The 14,414-nt window shown below is 55.5% G+C and overlaps 1 protein-coding gene across 3 annotated transcripts in view; it reads right to left on the reverse strand.

Moving 5' to 3' along the window:
- Nucleotides 1–5,858: 5,858 nt before the first annotated feature.
- BCR (BCR activator of RhoGEF and GTPase) overlaps nt 5,859–14,414 on the reverse strand; it is a 132,864-nt gene continuing 124,308 nt past the window's right edge. For all 3 annotated transcript variants that reach the window (XM_073006956.1, XM_073006957.1, XM_073006958.1), the window contains 7 exons: nt 12,184–12,243; nt 11,239–11,348; nt 9,840–9,979; nt 8,692–8,826; nt 7,704–7,809; nt 7,070–7,232; nt 5,859–6,385 (listed from right to left, as the gene is read on the reverse strand). In XM_073006956.1, the coding sequence (XP_072863057.1) occupies nt 6,296–6,385; nt 7,070–7,232; nt 7,704–7,809; nt 8,692–8,826; nt 9,840–9,979; nt 11,239–11,348; nt 12,184–12,243 (804 nt within the window). In that variant the 3' untranslated portion in view covers nt 5,859–6,295. The remainder of the gene's footprint in view (nt 6,386–7,069; nt 7,233–7,703; nt 7,810–8,691; nt 8,827–9,839; nt 9,980–11,238; nt 11,349–12,183; nt 12,244–14,414) is intronic.

The following is a 14,414-nucleotide window of genomic DNA, read 5'->3' on the forward strand; positions in this document are numbered from 1 at the left end:
ACCGCCTGGCGCAGAGTCACATTTTAACATCACATCCTCACTGCTGGGCTCAAGTTTTGGCAGTGACTGAAAACCCTCAAGGAGAGTTTCTGGTCAGGCCCGGCCCAGTCTGTGCATAGGAGGGGAATGGAAAAATGGCCTGTGGATGGTTCTTTTGGAGAACTGGCCAGACAAGCGCTGAGATGCCGTTTCCTGAAATACAGGGTCATGTGATGTCCAGCCCAGCTGCCAGGTCCAGGGCCCTCGGCACCATCTAGTTTGGGAGCTTATGCAGAGGTGGCCTCGGTTGCCCAAAGCAGCTGGTCTCCCTTCCAATCTGGTCCCATTTGACAGATGCAACTGGGTCCCATCTTCCAGGAAAACATTTCAGTGCGTGCTGTCTTTGTCCCCGCACTGGCTGGTCTCTCTGAACCATGAGAACTTGGGTGATGCAAGGCTCTGCCAGTCAGCTGAGCATCACGAAGCAGCTCTCTTCTGTTCCAGTGAGGCCGACCAGGCTCCAACACCCCTGCCCCGGGTCTGACTGTTCTCCCCCTCACCCAGAAGTGGCCCCCAACCCGATCCTGCTTCCTGTGTTCTGGCAGCTGCTCTGGGGAAGGGCATTTTGGCCTCAAGGGCTTAGCGTGTCATTTTCTGTTTTCTGTTTATCTTTCCAGAGCTGTTTGGGACAGCCCATGCGTCAGTCCATGTACTGCTTTGGAAGGCAATCGGGGCTTTCTTTCAGGGGTGGGTATAAAAGTTCTTGTGGCTGGGCGCGGTGGCTCACACCTGTAATCTCAGCACTTTGAGAGGCTGAGGCAGGCGGATCACAAGATCAGGAGATCGAGACTATCCTGGCTAACAAGGTGAAACCCCGTCTCTACTAAAAATACAAAAAAATTAGCCAGGCATGGTGGTGGGCACCTGTAGTCTCAGCTACTCCGGAGGCTGAGGCAGGAGAATGGCGTGAACCCAGAGGCGGAGCTTGCAGTGAGCCGAGATCGCAACACTGAGCTACAGCTTGGGTGACAGAGTGAGACTCCATCTCAAAAAAAAATGAAGAAAAAAGTTCTTGTGACATTTGTGTATGAAATCAGCCTTTGCTACATGGATAGGACCAGCACGCTTCCGCGGCACAACTCTGCAATCTTACTACATTTATTTTTTTTTTATTTTGTATTTTATTTATTTATTCCTTTTGAGACAGAGTCTCACTCTGTCGCCCAGGCTGAAGTGCAGTGGCAAGATCTTGGCTCACTGCAACCTCCAGCTCTTGGGTTCAAGTAATTCTCCTGTCTCAGCCTCCTGAGTAGCTGGGACTACAGGCACACATCACAACTTCTGGCTAATTTTTGTATTTTTAGTAGAGATCGGGTTTCGCCATATTGGTGAGGGTGGTCTCAAACTCCTGACCTCCGGTGATGGACCTGTCTTAGCCTCCCAAAGTGCTAGGATTACAGGTGTACATTTATTTATTTGCGACAGAATATTGCTCTGTATTTATTAATTTATTTATTTGAGATGAAGTCTTGCTCCATCACCCAGGCTAGAGTGCAGTGGTGCAATCTTGGCTCACTGCAACCTCTGCCTTCCAGATTCTAGCGATTCTCCTGCCTGTGTTCTAGGTAGCTGAGACTACAGGTGCCTGCCACCATGCCTCGCTAATTTTTGTATTTTTAGTATAGACGATGTTTCACTGTCTTGGCTAGACTGGTCTCCGACTCCTGACCTCATGAACCACCTGCCTCGGCCTCCTAGTGTTGGGATTACAGGCCTAAGGCACCGTGCCTCAGCCACATTTATTTATTTAATTTTTTAGAGACAGAGTCTTGCTCTGTCGCCTAGGCTAGAGTGCAGTGGTGCCATCTCAGCTTACTGCAGCCTCCGCCTCCAAGGTTGAAGTGATTCTCATGCCCCAGCCTCCTGAGTAATTGGGAATACAGGTACGCACCACCACGCAGGGATAATTTTTTCTGTTTTTTTGTAGAGACACGGTTTCACCATATTGGCCAGGCTCGTCTCAAAACTCCTGACCTTAGGTGATCTGCCTGCCTCGTCCTCTCAAAATACTGGGATTACAGGAGTGAGCCACCATGCCCGGCCTCTCACTACATTTAAATGATGCAGTGACTCATGTCTGTAATCCTAGCACTTCGGGAGGCCAAGGCAGGTGGATCACCTGAGGTCAGGAGTTCGACATGAGCCTGGCCAATATGGGGAAAACCCATCTCTAGTAAAACTAGCTCTGTGGCTGAGCTGGGTACGTTGCCTCACACCTGTAATCCCAACCCTTTGAGAGGCCAAGGTGGGAGGATTGCTTGAGGCTGGGAATTTTGAGAATAGCCTGGACAATATAGCTAGACCCCATGTCTACAAAATGATAAAAAAAAAAAAAACAGGTGCAATGGCACACAGCTCTAGTCTAAGCTACTTGGCAGGCTGAGGCAGGAGGGTCCCTTGAGTCCTGAGATTGGTGACAAAATGAGGCGCTGTCTCTAAAAGAAAAACAAAATTGACCTGTGAGCGTGGGTTTGATTTCCAAACAGGACCCAGAAGGTAGGGGACAGAGAGTGCGGTCACCCTTAGGTGCTGAACGCTCAGAAACGGGCCAGCGGCAGCCCTCGCCTCGCGTGCAGACACCAGATTGGGCAGAACAGCATGCGGCACTCACAGCTCTTGCAGCGAGGGCAGAACCCAGTGTGGACCCTTCTGCCTGTGGGAGGGGCTGCTGAGGCCTGCGGAGAGGCCGGGCTGGAGGCTCGTCCCCTTGTCCAGCCCTTGGTGTGGTCTCTGCCAGGTCCCCAGCCCACCAGTGCGGGGCGCCCCTGAGCCTGCTGCTGCCACGGCCCTGTCTCTACCCAGGACGTCCCCACACCCTCGCAGTGTCAGGGAAATGGTCATGGTGGCGGTGACACTCCCCAGGCAGGACTGTTGAGAGAAGCTGAGAAGGGTCGCACTGCAGGCAGGAGTCCGTGTGACAAGCCCCTCTCATCCCGAGAGCTGACCAGGCAGCTCACGAGCAGAGCCACATCCCCGAAGTTCGAGAAAGATTCTGGCTGGGCTCAGCCTCCTCACTGGCCACGGGCAGCCTTTGTCGTGTGAGCCTTGCTCTCCTGGTGAGGCTGAGGCTGACGGCTGATGTGGGTAACCTGTGGCCCAGTGGATGTAGCCAGGTCTACTCAACCTGCACTCACCCAAGTAGGACCCAGGCTGCACGCCCATCTCCAGCCCAGGGCAGCTCCCCTGTAAGCTGGCTGAGCTACTGAGGCCAAGGCGGGAGGCGGCTGACAATACCCATGGCCCATGCGGAGGTGGTGGAAAGGCTGGACTCAGCAGCAACACTAAATCACAGACCAAGCAGAAACCATCCAAGACCGAGGGGCTCATGCCAGAGCGGTGGACACAGGTAAGAACCCAGGACCAGGCTGTGTGTGGTGGGAGTCGAGTCCTCCCTGTCCCAGGGCTCAGCACAGCAAAGAAAGACCAACTGCGTCATCCTGGCGGCCATCTGTCCCTGTCCCACCTGCAGAGTCAGAACAGCCTCTCCCCAGTGGGGATCGTCTCTCCCTGCCCCAACCAGACTGCTCCCACTCTGTGGAGTTATGGCTGCTGCTCCAGCGTCCTAACGCTGCCCAGCTGGCACTGCCTGTGCTCACCCACACCCCCCAGGCCAGCCTTTCCTGCAGCCTGGGCTTAGCCACCTTGGCCTGATTGAGCACTGAGGCCTCCTGGACACCCAGCCCCATCACTGCACCTGCTGCTTCCAGCCCCACCCCACCGGCTCAGGGGTTCTTCCCAGCGGCGCTGATCATGAAATCAACATGCACGCAAGTCGCCTCAGGGGACTTTTTAATGAAAGTGTCCGCAGTTCTTTCCCCCACGGTGGTATGTAGGTGGCTGAGCTCAGATTGCAGCTGCTAAGACACCAGCCACTTACTGAGAGAAAGCCAGGCTGCTTCAAACCCAGGGCCTGAAGCAAAAAAGCATCACTTCTGGTCAGGGAGTCTTGAAGCCATGCCTTGTGGGAGGTCACACTGGCATCTAGGCCTTTGCCTGCATTGCAGAAGGAGAGCCGGGTCCCCTCCTGGAGAACGCTGCGTTCCCCAGCCCCTCACCAGCTTTGCCACCACACAGGCTTTCGAGGCAGGAGGCCGGTAAGACACAGCTCTAGACCCAAAGCGACCATCAGCTCTGGGGCCCTGCAGGAGAGGAGCACTTTTAGAACATGGAAAAGTGTGGTCATCCCATCATTAGACAGCACACATCCTACATAAATTAAGTCATATGGGGAAGGAGGTTGGGGAGGGAACAAAAAATTGGCACAGACATTGATAGACTGGCTTCCAGTTTCAAGGCGACAGATGCACATCATGAGACCAGAGGAGACAGAGACAAGGGCTGGGTTTGGCTTTTCTAAGCAACGTGTTCCTGCGCAGGGCTGGATGGTCGCTGAGACAGAGATGGAAGCCAGGACAGGGGAGCCCACAGGGCCCAGATAGGTACAGAGGGCAGAGGCTCCTGTTCTGTCCTCACCACCCATGAGAGTGACACTGCTTGTAAACGGTGGCTGTGCTCACCTAGCAAGAAAAAAGCAAAACTAAATCCATACCACACACAGATGCAAACAGAAAGCTGTCCAGCAGAGAGAAGTGTCAGGTGCACGGCCCTACTGTCAGTCTCCCCGATGAGCTGTGGGCTCAGCAGGAGCTGCCCATTGACACACAGGGGAAACCCACTGCTTTCACCTTGGGAGCGGTCGCCAGACAGAGCCACACTGGGGGCTGGTGTCATCCAGGGACCCCACACACTTTCTTGAATTCGATCCTGCTTCCCTCTGGGCAGCTGCGTCCTTTCCTCCTGCAGGACCGTCTGGAAACTCAGCTCTGCTCTCCCTTCTCTCCTCTCCCTGCCCCAAACCCCTCTTTCTAAAAAAGTGATGCAGTGTTCATGGGGTTATTTCTTGAAAATACTTGGCGGCCTCCATGCTTCCGTTTTCCTTGAGCCAGGTGGTCATGAGGATTTACAAAGAATGCCTGGGCTCCCCCGCAGGTGCCGGCAGAGGGGGTAGCGATTGGTCCTGTGCCTCCACCTGCTCTGGGAGGGAATCTTCCATCTCTAGGGCTGGCCCCTTCCTAACCCTCCACGTATCCTGTTCTCCAGAGACTTTGGAACCCCACTCCTAAGAGCAGTGGGGCCAGGCGCTTAGAGGAAGAGCAAATGCTGCCAGGACACGGATTATCCACAGAGTACATTCTAGCATTGTATTAGGTATCTGGATCTGTTAGGAAAAAAAAATTAGAAACTACGTATAAAACTTAAAAATATTCAAGTATCAAAAGGTTATTTAGGATTAAAGTTTTAAAACAAGTCATCAACAAGCTGCTACCACCAAGTGGAGACTTTTACAAAAGTTGAGCGAGTCTGCTGAGCTGAGAGGACAGAAATGAAGTCACCTGTGCTGGGGCAGGGGCAGGGACACCTGGGGCAGGGAGTGTGTGGGCAGAGAGAAACCAGAGAAGTCCAGGTCTGTGGAAGCCAAACAGGAGAGCGTGCGCTGGAAGGGCGGTCAGGATCAGGGGACGAGGTTGCTCTCCCTGGAGAACGAACCCTAAAGTGCATAGCCTGGGACTCCCTCCCTGGGGGTCCTGTCCCCCAACATTTCACAGCCTGCCTGGAGCTGCCTTCCAAGGAGGACAAACATGGCAACAAAAGACCCATTTCTGCACAACAATCCTGGAAAGAAAAAGAAGCCAAGAATGGAGTCAAAACGCTACCCAGTGCTGACTAAGCCTCTCAAACCCTGTTCTAAATGGAGTGTGGTTTCTAAGTCAGGGAAATAGAAGAGGCCCCACCCACACAGGGACAGGGCCATGGCCCCACAGGATGAAGCAGCAGCGTTTATTCAAGATACAACAGTGAGGGAATCTGGTCACGTTCCCTTCTCCCCGCAGAGAGCGCATCTTGACAAGTGATCCAGTAGAAACCTTTTAAACTCTATAAGTTAAGTTCATAAAAACTACTGTCTTCACCCTGTCTCCCAGGGCCAGGCCTGGACTCTCAGATGCACTGGCTTGGGGCGCCCTCGGGTGGCCACAGGGAAAAAACCACAGTCTGAGGCCAGTCTGGGGCTTCCAGACCTAGGCAGGATCTGCCCAGTCCACCTGTCCTTTGCCTTTGGGTCGCTGTCTCTTGGCAGATGGCCCGACACTTGGTGGTGGCCCAAGGACACCTCAGGAAGGTTCCCACTCTAAGGATGGCCTGATTAGCCAGAGGTTTCCAGGCCGTCTGTTCGCCTCCTGGAGATGAACTGGGGCTCTTAGACTTCGGTGGAGAACAGGATGCTCTGTCTCTTGCTGTCCGGGGCAGGGATGGCCTCCAGCTGCAGGAAGTACAGCAGTACCTGGACCTGCCCGGGCAGAGTGGGGAAGAGGAGAGCAGCTCAGAGGGGGGCTCACAGCTGCTGGTGGGGAGGTCTTTGGGGCCCAAGCCTCCAAGTCCACCTCAGGTGCTGGAAACCCCTGCTGGTGTCATGAACCCCTTACAGTGAGACTTGGGGCGGGGGGGTGTTTATTTCAGAGATGCACAGGGCCTTGCTCTATCCCCCAGGCTGGAGTGCAGTGGCTCCATCATAGATCTCTGCAGCCTCTAACTCCTGGGCTCAAGCGATCCTCCTGTGTCAGCCTCCCAGGTAGCTAGGACTACAGGTGTGTGCCACAATGCCTGGCTAATTTTTCTTTTAATTTTTTCTAGAGATGGGGTTTGCTATATTGCCCAGGCTGTTCTCAAACACTTGGGATCAGTTATCCTGCCTCAGGCTCCCAAAGTGCTGGGATTACAGGCATGAGCCACCACACCCAAACACTTGAGGTGGTTTTAAGCCCCCAGCAAGGTGCACCAGCAGGACCAGGAGGTGGCCTGGGCCCCCCCACGTCACTACCATCCATGCAGACCTAGGCAAGTCCCTCTCTCTGAATCTCGACCACACCACATACAATGCAAGTAGGAAGATGGGCAGGACTGGGGGGTGGGACAGGCAGAGGCCTCCTCTGTCAGGTCAGGGGTGCATGGGCTGGAGCCTGTCTTCCCATACCTGGGACATGACCTCCAAGGACCAGCTGTCGGTCATGGTGATGGGCTGGCTGGGGTTGGCAGGGAGCTTGCTCTCCTTCTCGGAGGGCCGGAGCAATGTGGGGCCAAAGACCGTGGCAAGGTTGTGCAGGGACATCTTATTGATTGCCTCCTTCTCTGCCACCCTGTAGAGGACCAAAGCAGAGGATGCTGTTTCACCACCACCACCACCAGCAGAGAGGCGGAGGGGCTGTGCCACGCTGGAGTCCTCAGGAAGGGAGTGACCTCGACCCTGGCTGTGCTGCAAGCTGACTCCAGCCCTGGTACTGCTGGGTCTCGGCAGCCCAGGACAAAGGGCCAGCTCCGGGCTGGTGGGGAGGTCTCCTCCTTGATGTCACTGGTAGGGAAGAGGGGGGTCCAAGTGCACTGCTGGCCGTGGCCAAAGCTCTGAGCTCTTTAAGGCCACAGTCCAAAGCGAGGAGAGTGGCAAAGATGAGAGGCTGGGGCAGGGGTGACAGTGGCACTAGTCTCCAAAGGCAGTGAGTGACTGTAGTCAGGGGAAAAGGTCCTCGGTGCTGGAGGTCTGGTGGGAGCAGAGGGGCACCCCATGGCCTGGAGACCTGGAGCCCCCCGCAGCCATGGGAAAGCTGGGCTACCTTTTCAGGTGGTCCAGAAGGAAAAGGAAGGTGAGCAGGTTGGCCTCCGGCAGGGACAGCAGCAGGTTGAGCATGCAGCTCTCCTTTGCAACCGGGTCTGAAAGAGCTGGAGAAGGCAATGGGTTACTCCGTAGGGTCACAACGAACCAGAGACCTCTCCTGAGGTGGTTACGTGGAGTGCCTGGGTCTTGTGTCCCTGCACAGCCCAGGCTCCTCCTCATCCTCAGTCCCACAGCTCTGGCCCCCAGTGAGGAACCTGAACACCTTTTCTCTACCTCACAGGGGTCAGCAGCACCCAGCAAACAGCAGCAGGAGGAGCTGTGAAAGCCGCTCATGGGCAGAGCTGCCCTTGGGCAACTCCCGCCACCACCCCCTCCCCAGGGGAGCCCAATGCAGGGGAGGCTCGGCGTGGAATGCAACGGGAGGGACACAGGGAAGTGGGAGGGCCCCAGCCCCACCAAGTACGCAGAGACCCCCCCATCGTTCTGGACACCACAGGGCCACCTGCAGCCTGGGTGTGCATGGGCCCCGCGGGCAGAGCTGCCCTAAGGGTGACGTGGAGGTTACAGGTGCTGCACGTGCCAGCGCCCACTCTAGCCATCAGCCTGCAGGTTGACTAAGGGTCAGGCCAGGTTTGAACCCATGCTTGACTGGACCAGGACCTGTGGCTAGAGCACCTGGGGGCTCCTTCAGTCCTGTTCTGCAGGAAGGAGGACAGCAGACTTTAGGACCCCACAGCACGGCAGTGCTGACCATTTCACCCTCTTGGTCTCCTTGAGGAATAGGGACGGGGAGCCCTCTGGGGATGGGCGAGGTCTTCCAGGACAGGTTTGATTTTGGTCCCCTGTTTTCTGAGGTTGGGTTAAAACACTGACCATGGCAGAGGGGGCACAGCTCGGGTTCCCACACCTCACTTTTCACAGCCTCCAAGGGCAGCAGTGCACGTGGAGGAGATGTTTCCCATAAGGCCAAGGCCTCCAGTGCTCACCAATGCCCTCGGCGAAGTTGGGGTAGAACTCGTCGGTGAAGAGGGGCTCAGGCAGCTCACGGAAGTACAGCTTCAGCGTGCCTGCGATGGCGTTCACGTCCATCTCGCTCATCATCACCGACACGTCCTTGTTATCTGGAAAGAGCACGGAAATGCAGCGGCCTCCTTCAGGATCCCGAGTGAGTCTCCCACCACCCCTGCCTTGGCTAAAGCACCGTCCCTGCCACGCTGACCGCTGTGCGGGTCCCTCCTGGGCTTTGAGCAGCTCATCTGACCCCTCCCAAGAGCTGTGCGTGGTTCTGTGTCTGCAGAGTTGATGGGGGTGCGTGGGCATTCCCATTCCTCTCCCCTGCTTGTTCCGAGGTGACGGCCAGGAGGCGGCCAGCACGGCAGGACACAGCACCTGCATGGGAATCGGGTGGCTCTGCCCTGTACGTAGCAACCACCCCTGCACCAGTGTCTTCTGATGGCAGGAAGGCTGTGGGAGAATCTGGTTTCAGTGTTTGAACCGGTGTCTTCCTTCATTTGGACCCAATTGGTCACTGGTGCTTACATGCTCACTGCAGGCCACGTCTATTCTGGGCCCCCAGAGGGAGCTGAAACTACCACAGGCCCTCCCAGGGGTGCTGGGCATTCTAGGGGTCCTGGTCAGGGTCAGTGGTGTGTGCCCCAAAGAAGGGTCTGCAGGCACAAAATCCTGTTGCTTTGAAGATGCTGGGAAGGACCCTCTGGGGTCTCGATGCCCTCCCCTGGCATTTGTGGCAGTTCCAGGTCCTTCATAGCCTGTGAGGGTTGGTGAGATAGAGGCGGAGATGCTGCAGCCCCGGCCTGAGTTGGGTCCCATCGGTGCCCTCTGGACAGACCGCACTGAGTCCTGGGCGTCCACCCCCAAGGCAGGAAGGCCAAGGCCCCGCAGAAGCCCTGGTCCACCCCAGCAAGCGGCATGAGTAGCAAAGATGGTTTGAATACTGGCTTCTGTAGAAGCTTTTTCTACAACTCTTGTTTTCTCTTTTTTAAAAATAATAACAGTAAATGAAAAAAAGACACAGAGAAGGATATGACATGCCCAGGCCATGGAGTGCTCTGAGATCTCATCGCCAACACCACTGCCCACACCTCCATCCCATCCTGCGCAGGCCGACACTCACTGACGTCGAAGGCTGCCTTCAGCGCCTGGATGTCCGTGGCCACTCCGGACACGCGGTAGATGCCCACCTCCTCCATGCCTCGGCGCTCGATCTCCTCCACGCACTGGCGTACGATGTAGGGCACCTTGGACCTCTCTCTCCTATGGAAGGAGGAAATGTTCTCAATGTCCTGACAGCCCTGCTTGGGCCACAACACAGGAAACCTGTCCCCTATCTATACACATGGAGGTGGGGTGAGGACGGTGACGAAGATGCCCAGGTCTGGGACTGCACACAGAGCCTTCTGCATGCCTGCCCTCCCTCTGCAAGCTCTGTCCTCATTGCATGTGCTTTCTCAGGACCTTTCTAAGAGGCTGAAGCAGTCAGACCCTCTGCAAATCACACATGATCTTTGTGGGAAGGTCAGGAGTCCTAAGTAAAGTCAGCACAGAAAGGGCATCTGACAGATTCCAGGCCTGGGGTTAGCAGCCTGTGCCCCCAGCTGGGAGATCAGACCTGGTGTTGGTCCTGCCACCCTCGTGCTGTGTGAGAATCCCTGACCCCTGCCCTGGGCCTGGGCCTGGGCCTTAACACACATCTGATGAATGAATGAAGGGTTGCCTCAGCACCAGTGCTCCAAGTCCTGCGCTGCTAAGTGCTTTACTCCTCTGAGTCTTCGCACTGAACAATTCCATACCACTACACAGGACACTAGAGTAAGAATACTTCAAAGTGAGCGCTGTGCTGAGGCCTTTAGTTCTGTTTTGCAACTGGATTTGGGAGCACATCAAAGCTGCTTCTCAAGCCACCCTCATTAGCAGTGGTTATTTGGGGGAGCTGTTGCTGGAGTCCTCGCTGCTCATGCCCAGAGCCCTCCCAGAGTGCTACGCAAGTGGCTGCCGTGCAGTTGGGGGTGGGGCGTGCTGTTTAGACACACAAAGGAGTCCAGGGTATGATTGATGGAGGCCCCGGCCCACATGACCAGCAAGTTCAGAGGCCCAGCCGGATTCCATCCTGGGGAAGCAAATGAATTCTCAGAGGAAGTGGTCTGTGTCTGCAAGAACTGCTCTCAAACCAAACAAGTTTCTCTTGGCAACTGACTCGTGACAAAGGGGCAGGGGTTATGGCCATTCAACAGGAACCTGGGACCATGACAAATTCCAAGCGAGGGCAGAAAACCCTGCACTCAGGCAGTTCCTGGAGCCAGCCTACTGCTTCCAAGCAAGGCGGCAAGGACATTCCTGAGCTGGTGTTGAGTAAACACAGGAGGTAGCTGAACACACCAAGTGTTCCCTGGGGCCTGACCTCACCGTGCAGCAGCCACGCACAGAGAGGAGAGACCCACACATGCTCCTCTCTGCAGAAACAGCTCAAGGGACAGGCACCCTCAGTGCATGAGCCCAAGCCCCTCCCCACTCACTTGGTGACCACAGCAATCTTGACTCCGAAGACCCCTGTCTGTTTTCGGGACGGCATCCTCTTCAAGCTGAACTCCCTGCTGTTGAACTTGATCGAGAGCTTTACTTCAATCTATAGAGGGGAGAAGGGGCACAGTCCTCTGATCTGTCTGGTCCTCAAAGCCCAAGATCCCAAGGGCCCCTGGGAGTCTCATCAAATATTTCCACCCCCAAGGCATGCAGAGGTCTCAGCATGAGGTAGGGCTGCCCCTCAGGGAATCCCCTAGTCTACTTCAGCAATAGCCGGGATTGTTGAAGATGGTGTAAAGGACTGGCTTCTGCAGAACCACCTCCTAAAATCCCCGCTGCTTCTCTTGCTTGCTTGCTTTTTTTAGATATAGGATCTTGCTATGTTACCCAAGCTGTACTCGAACTCTTGGGTTCCAGTAATTCTCCTGCCTCAGACTCCAGAGTAGCTGAGACTATAGGTGCACTGTGCCCGGCTCTCTTTTTCTTAGTAACAATTAAAAATTAAGTGAGAAAGACTAACAATAATATAAGAAAAAGCCAATAATCGCAAATATTAACGTTTTACCATATATGCCCAGGCCTTTTTGGGTGTGTTATTGCTTTTAAGGTGTAAACCTTTCTGGGGTACCTAAAGACAAATCGGGGGTCTCCATTTCTACAGGCAGCCCCCAGGTCCCCGAGTGGAGGCCCCACCTGTCCTGGTGGTGCCATGAGACCTTTGAGGAGGGATGCTCAGGGCCTGGCTGGCAACTGCATTCCAGTCAGTGAATGACGATTCCCGTGCATGGCGATTCTGCTCTTCGGGGAACCTCCCTCCTCCAACCAGGCTCCGTGTCAGACGCTGGCTCAGGCTCAGCCACCTGACCGATTTGAAAATGAAGAGGCCACCCTATCCTTCTGAGGGAAGTGGGTGCCAGGAGAGTCCCACGGACACGTACCCCATTCATGGCGATGACGGTGCGCTGCCAGTCTCTGTCCTGCAGGGCCTGTGGGTCCAGCTGAAAGCAAGGAGTCATGATTGGCAGAGGCCCTGGGGTCTGTTCAGAGGCTGCACGGGGCAGCAGCCCACACCCGCCACTTCTCCAGTCCTTAGAGACAGAGCCTGACTGTGGCCAGCATCTCCACCCAGAGGCTAAGCGAGGTAGAGTAAGGAGGGGCCTGCCAGACACCCCTGGAACCCAGGGCCCCACTGCTCCCAGAGCCCTGCTGCCTGGGGCTCCCACCCCCTCCTCCCTCTGCCCCTCCCAGTTGGGAGCTGATGCGCAGGCTGGCAGGCTCTCTCCGCCCAGCTCGCATCACCACGGGTGCTATGTGGAGCTCAGTGAAAGGCGAGTTGTCCAGCAGCAACTTCAGTAACAACTCCTGGGGGCCTGGTATCCACTGCTGCTGTCCGGGGAACTGTGGACACTGTTCTCCCCCTGCACCATGAACAGCTTGTGGCAGGAGGAGCCTGCAGGCCACACCAGTCCCGTGGTTTAGAATCAGGTCCAGGAGGAGCCAGAGCCAAGCCCTAAATCAAGCAGCTGGTGAGGCGGCTGGGAGGAAGCCCCTCTGTGACCCCTCTAACTTCTACCCCCACCCAGCCCTGTCCAGGCAGCTAGCCTGCAGGAACTTGTCCTTAATGTCACCTGAACACAGTCTGTGCTGGTACAAAACACCCTATCATGACCAAGCCACACGTTCCCCCATCCATGAAGGCTCTGTCTCCCGTTTTATGGGGAGCACAAGCTCTGTGTCAGCAGTTCCTGGGTACACAGAGACCACTGGCTGGGCTGGGTGAACGGGCAGTACCATCGTGTTAAAAATACTCCTTCCTGGGCTCCACCTTTAGAAAACTGGACTCGTAATCTGGGTGGGACCTGGGATTTGCACAACTAGAAACCCCAGGTAGTTGTGGAGTGAAGCCAGGTCACGGAGCCACCGTCTGACTCCAGACAAGGTCACTGCATCTGGTCTTGTGTTTCCACCCCTTGATGCAGGTGATGGTTCATTTCAGCCACAAGGCAAGCTGCCTAAGAGCAGGGACCACACCTCATGATGTCTGCACATTCCCGTGCGTGCACACACACATACACACATACGACAGTGCTGAGCACAGCGCCAGGCCTAGAGAGGGGCTGAGGACAGGCATCATGTTCACTGCAAGGGACCCTAGAGGCCACAGCCACCTGGGCCTTCTGCAGGTGAAGTGGCTAGAAAATAAGGAGAAGCTCTGGAGCAGGTCAAGGAGCCCAACCAGCTGCCCCTACTTCACAGATGTGTGCACCTGGGCCTCCCTCCCTGCACCTGCTCAGCACAAAGGCTCACCACAGGCACACCTGGGGGGTGACCCTCCTCACCTCCCCTTCTAGGTCCTACCAGTTAATGTTTCCCAGGGATCTGAAATGTACAGCCAGAGTGACACAGAGAAGCAAAGGGTGGCAGGACGTCTCCCACCAGGGGCTATGTGGCCACAGGCTCTCATTCTGCTTCTGGCCCTGAAGGTTTTCAGAGGCCACACTCCAGGCCTCAGGGACCCCACCCTGAGAAGCAGCAGCTGTGAGCAGGGACCGGTCAGTCAGAAGCCACACACAAAAAGGAATCTCTCAAGTGGCACTTTCCCCCAGAGTGAACCCTAAGCAGAGGCAGGAGAGGATACCATGAGGGATGGGGACAGAGTGCGCTTTCTCTGGAAAGGGAGAGTTTAATACCCCTGCTGGGAGCTTTAAAAAATTGAAACCCTGCCTGTAATATCAGCACTTTGAAAGGCCAAGGCAGGAGGATCACTTGGGCCCATGAGTTTAAGACCAACCTGGGCAATATAGTGAGACCCTGTCTATAAAAAATTTTTCAAAAACATTAGCCAAGCATGGTGGGACATGCCTGTAGTCCCAGCTACTCAGGAGGCTGAGGTGGGAGCATCACTTGAGGCTAGAAGGTGGAGGCTGCTGTGAGCCAAGATCATGCCACTGCACTCCAGCCTGGGCAACAGAGCAAGACCCTGGCTGTACTAACTAACCAAGTAACTGGAAACACAGAAACATGTTAAGCAGGAGACATGCTTCCCTTTCCTTCAAAAAACAGCCATCACCGGGCCCCTCTCCCCTTAAAAACCCAGAACAGGCAGAAGCAGCTAACAAACAACCCAGAGTCCAGGTAAACAGAGACAGAGAAGCTGTCCACACATCAG

This window comes from Chlorocebus sabaeus, chromosome 19, assembly GCF_047675955.1.
Source record: "Chlorocebus sabaeus isolate Y175 chromosome 19, mChlSab1.0.hap1, whole genome shotgun sequence".
In the NCBI taxonomy this organism is placed as follows: Eukaryota; Metazoa; Chordata; class Mammalia; order Primates; family Cercopithecidae; genus Chlorocebus; species Chlorocebus sabaeus.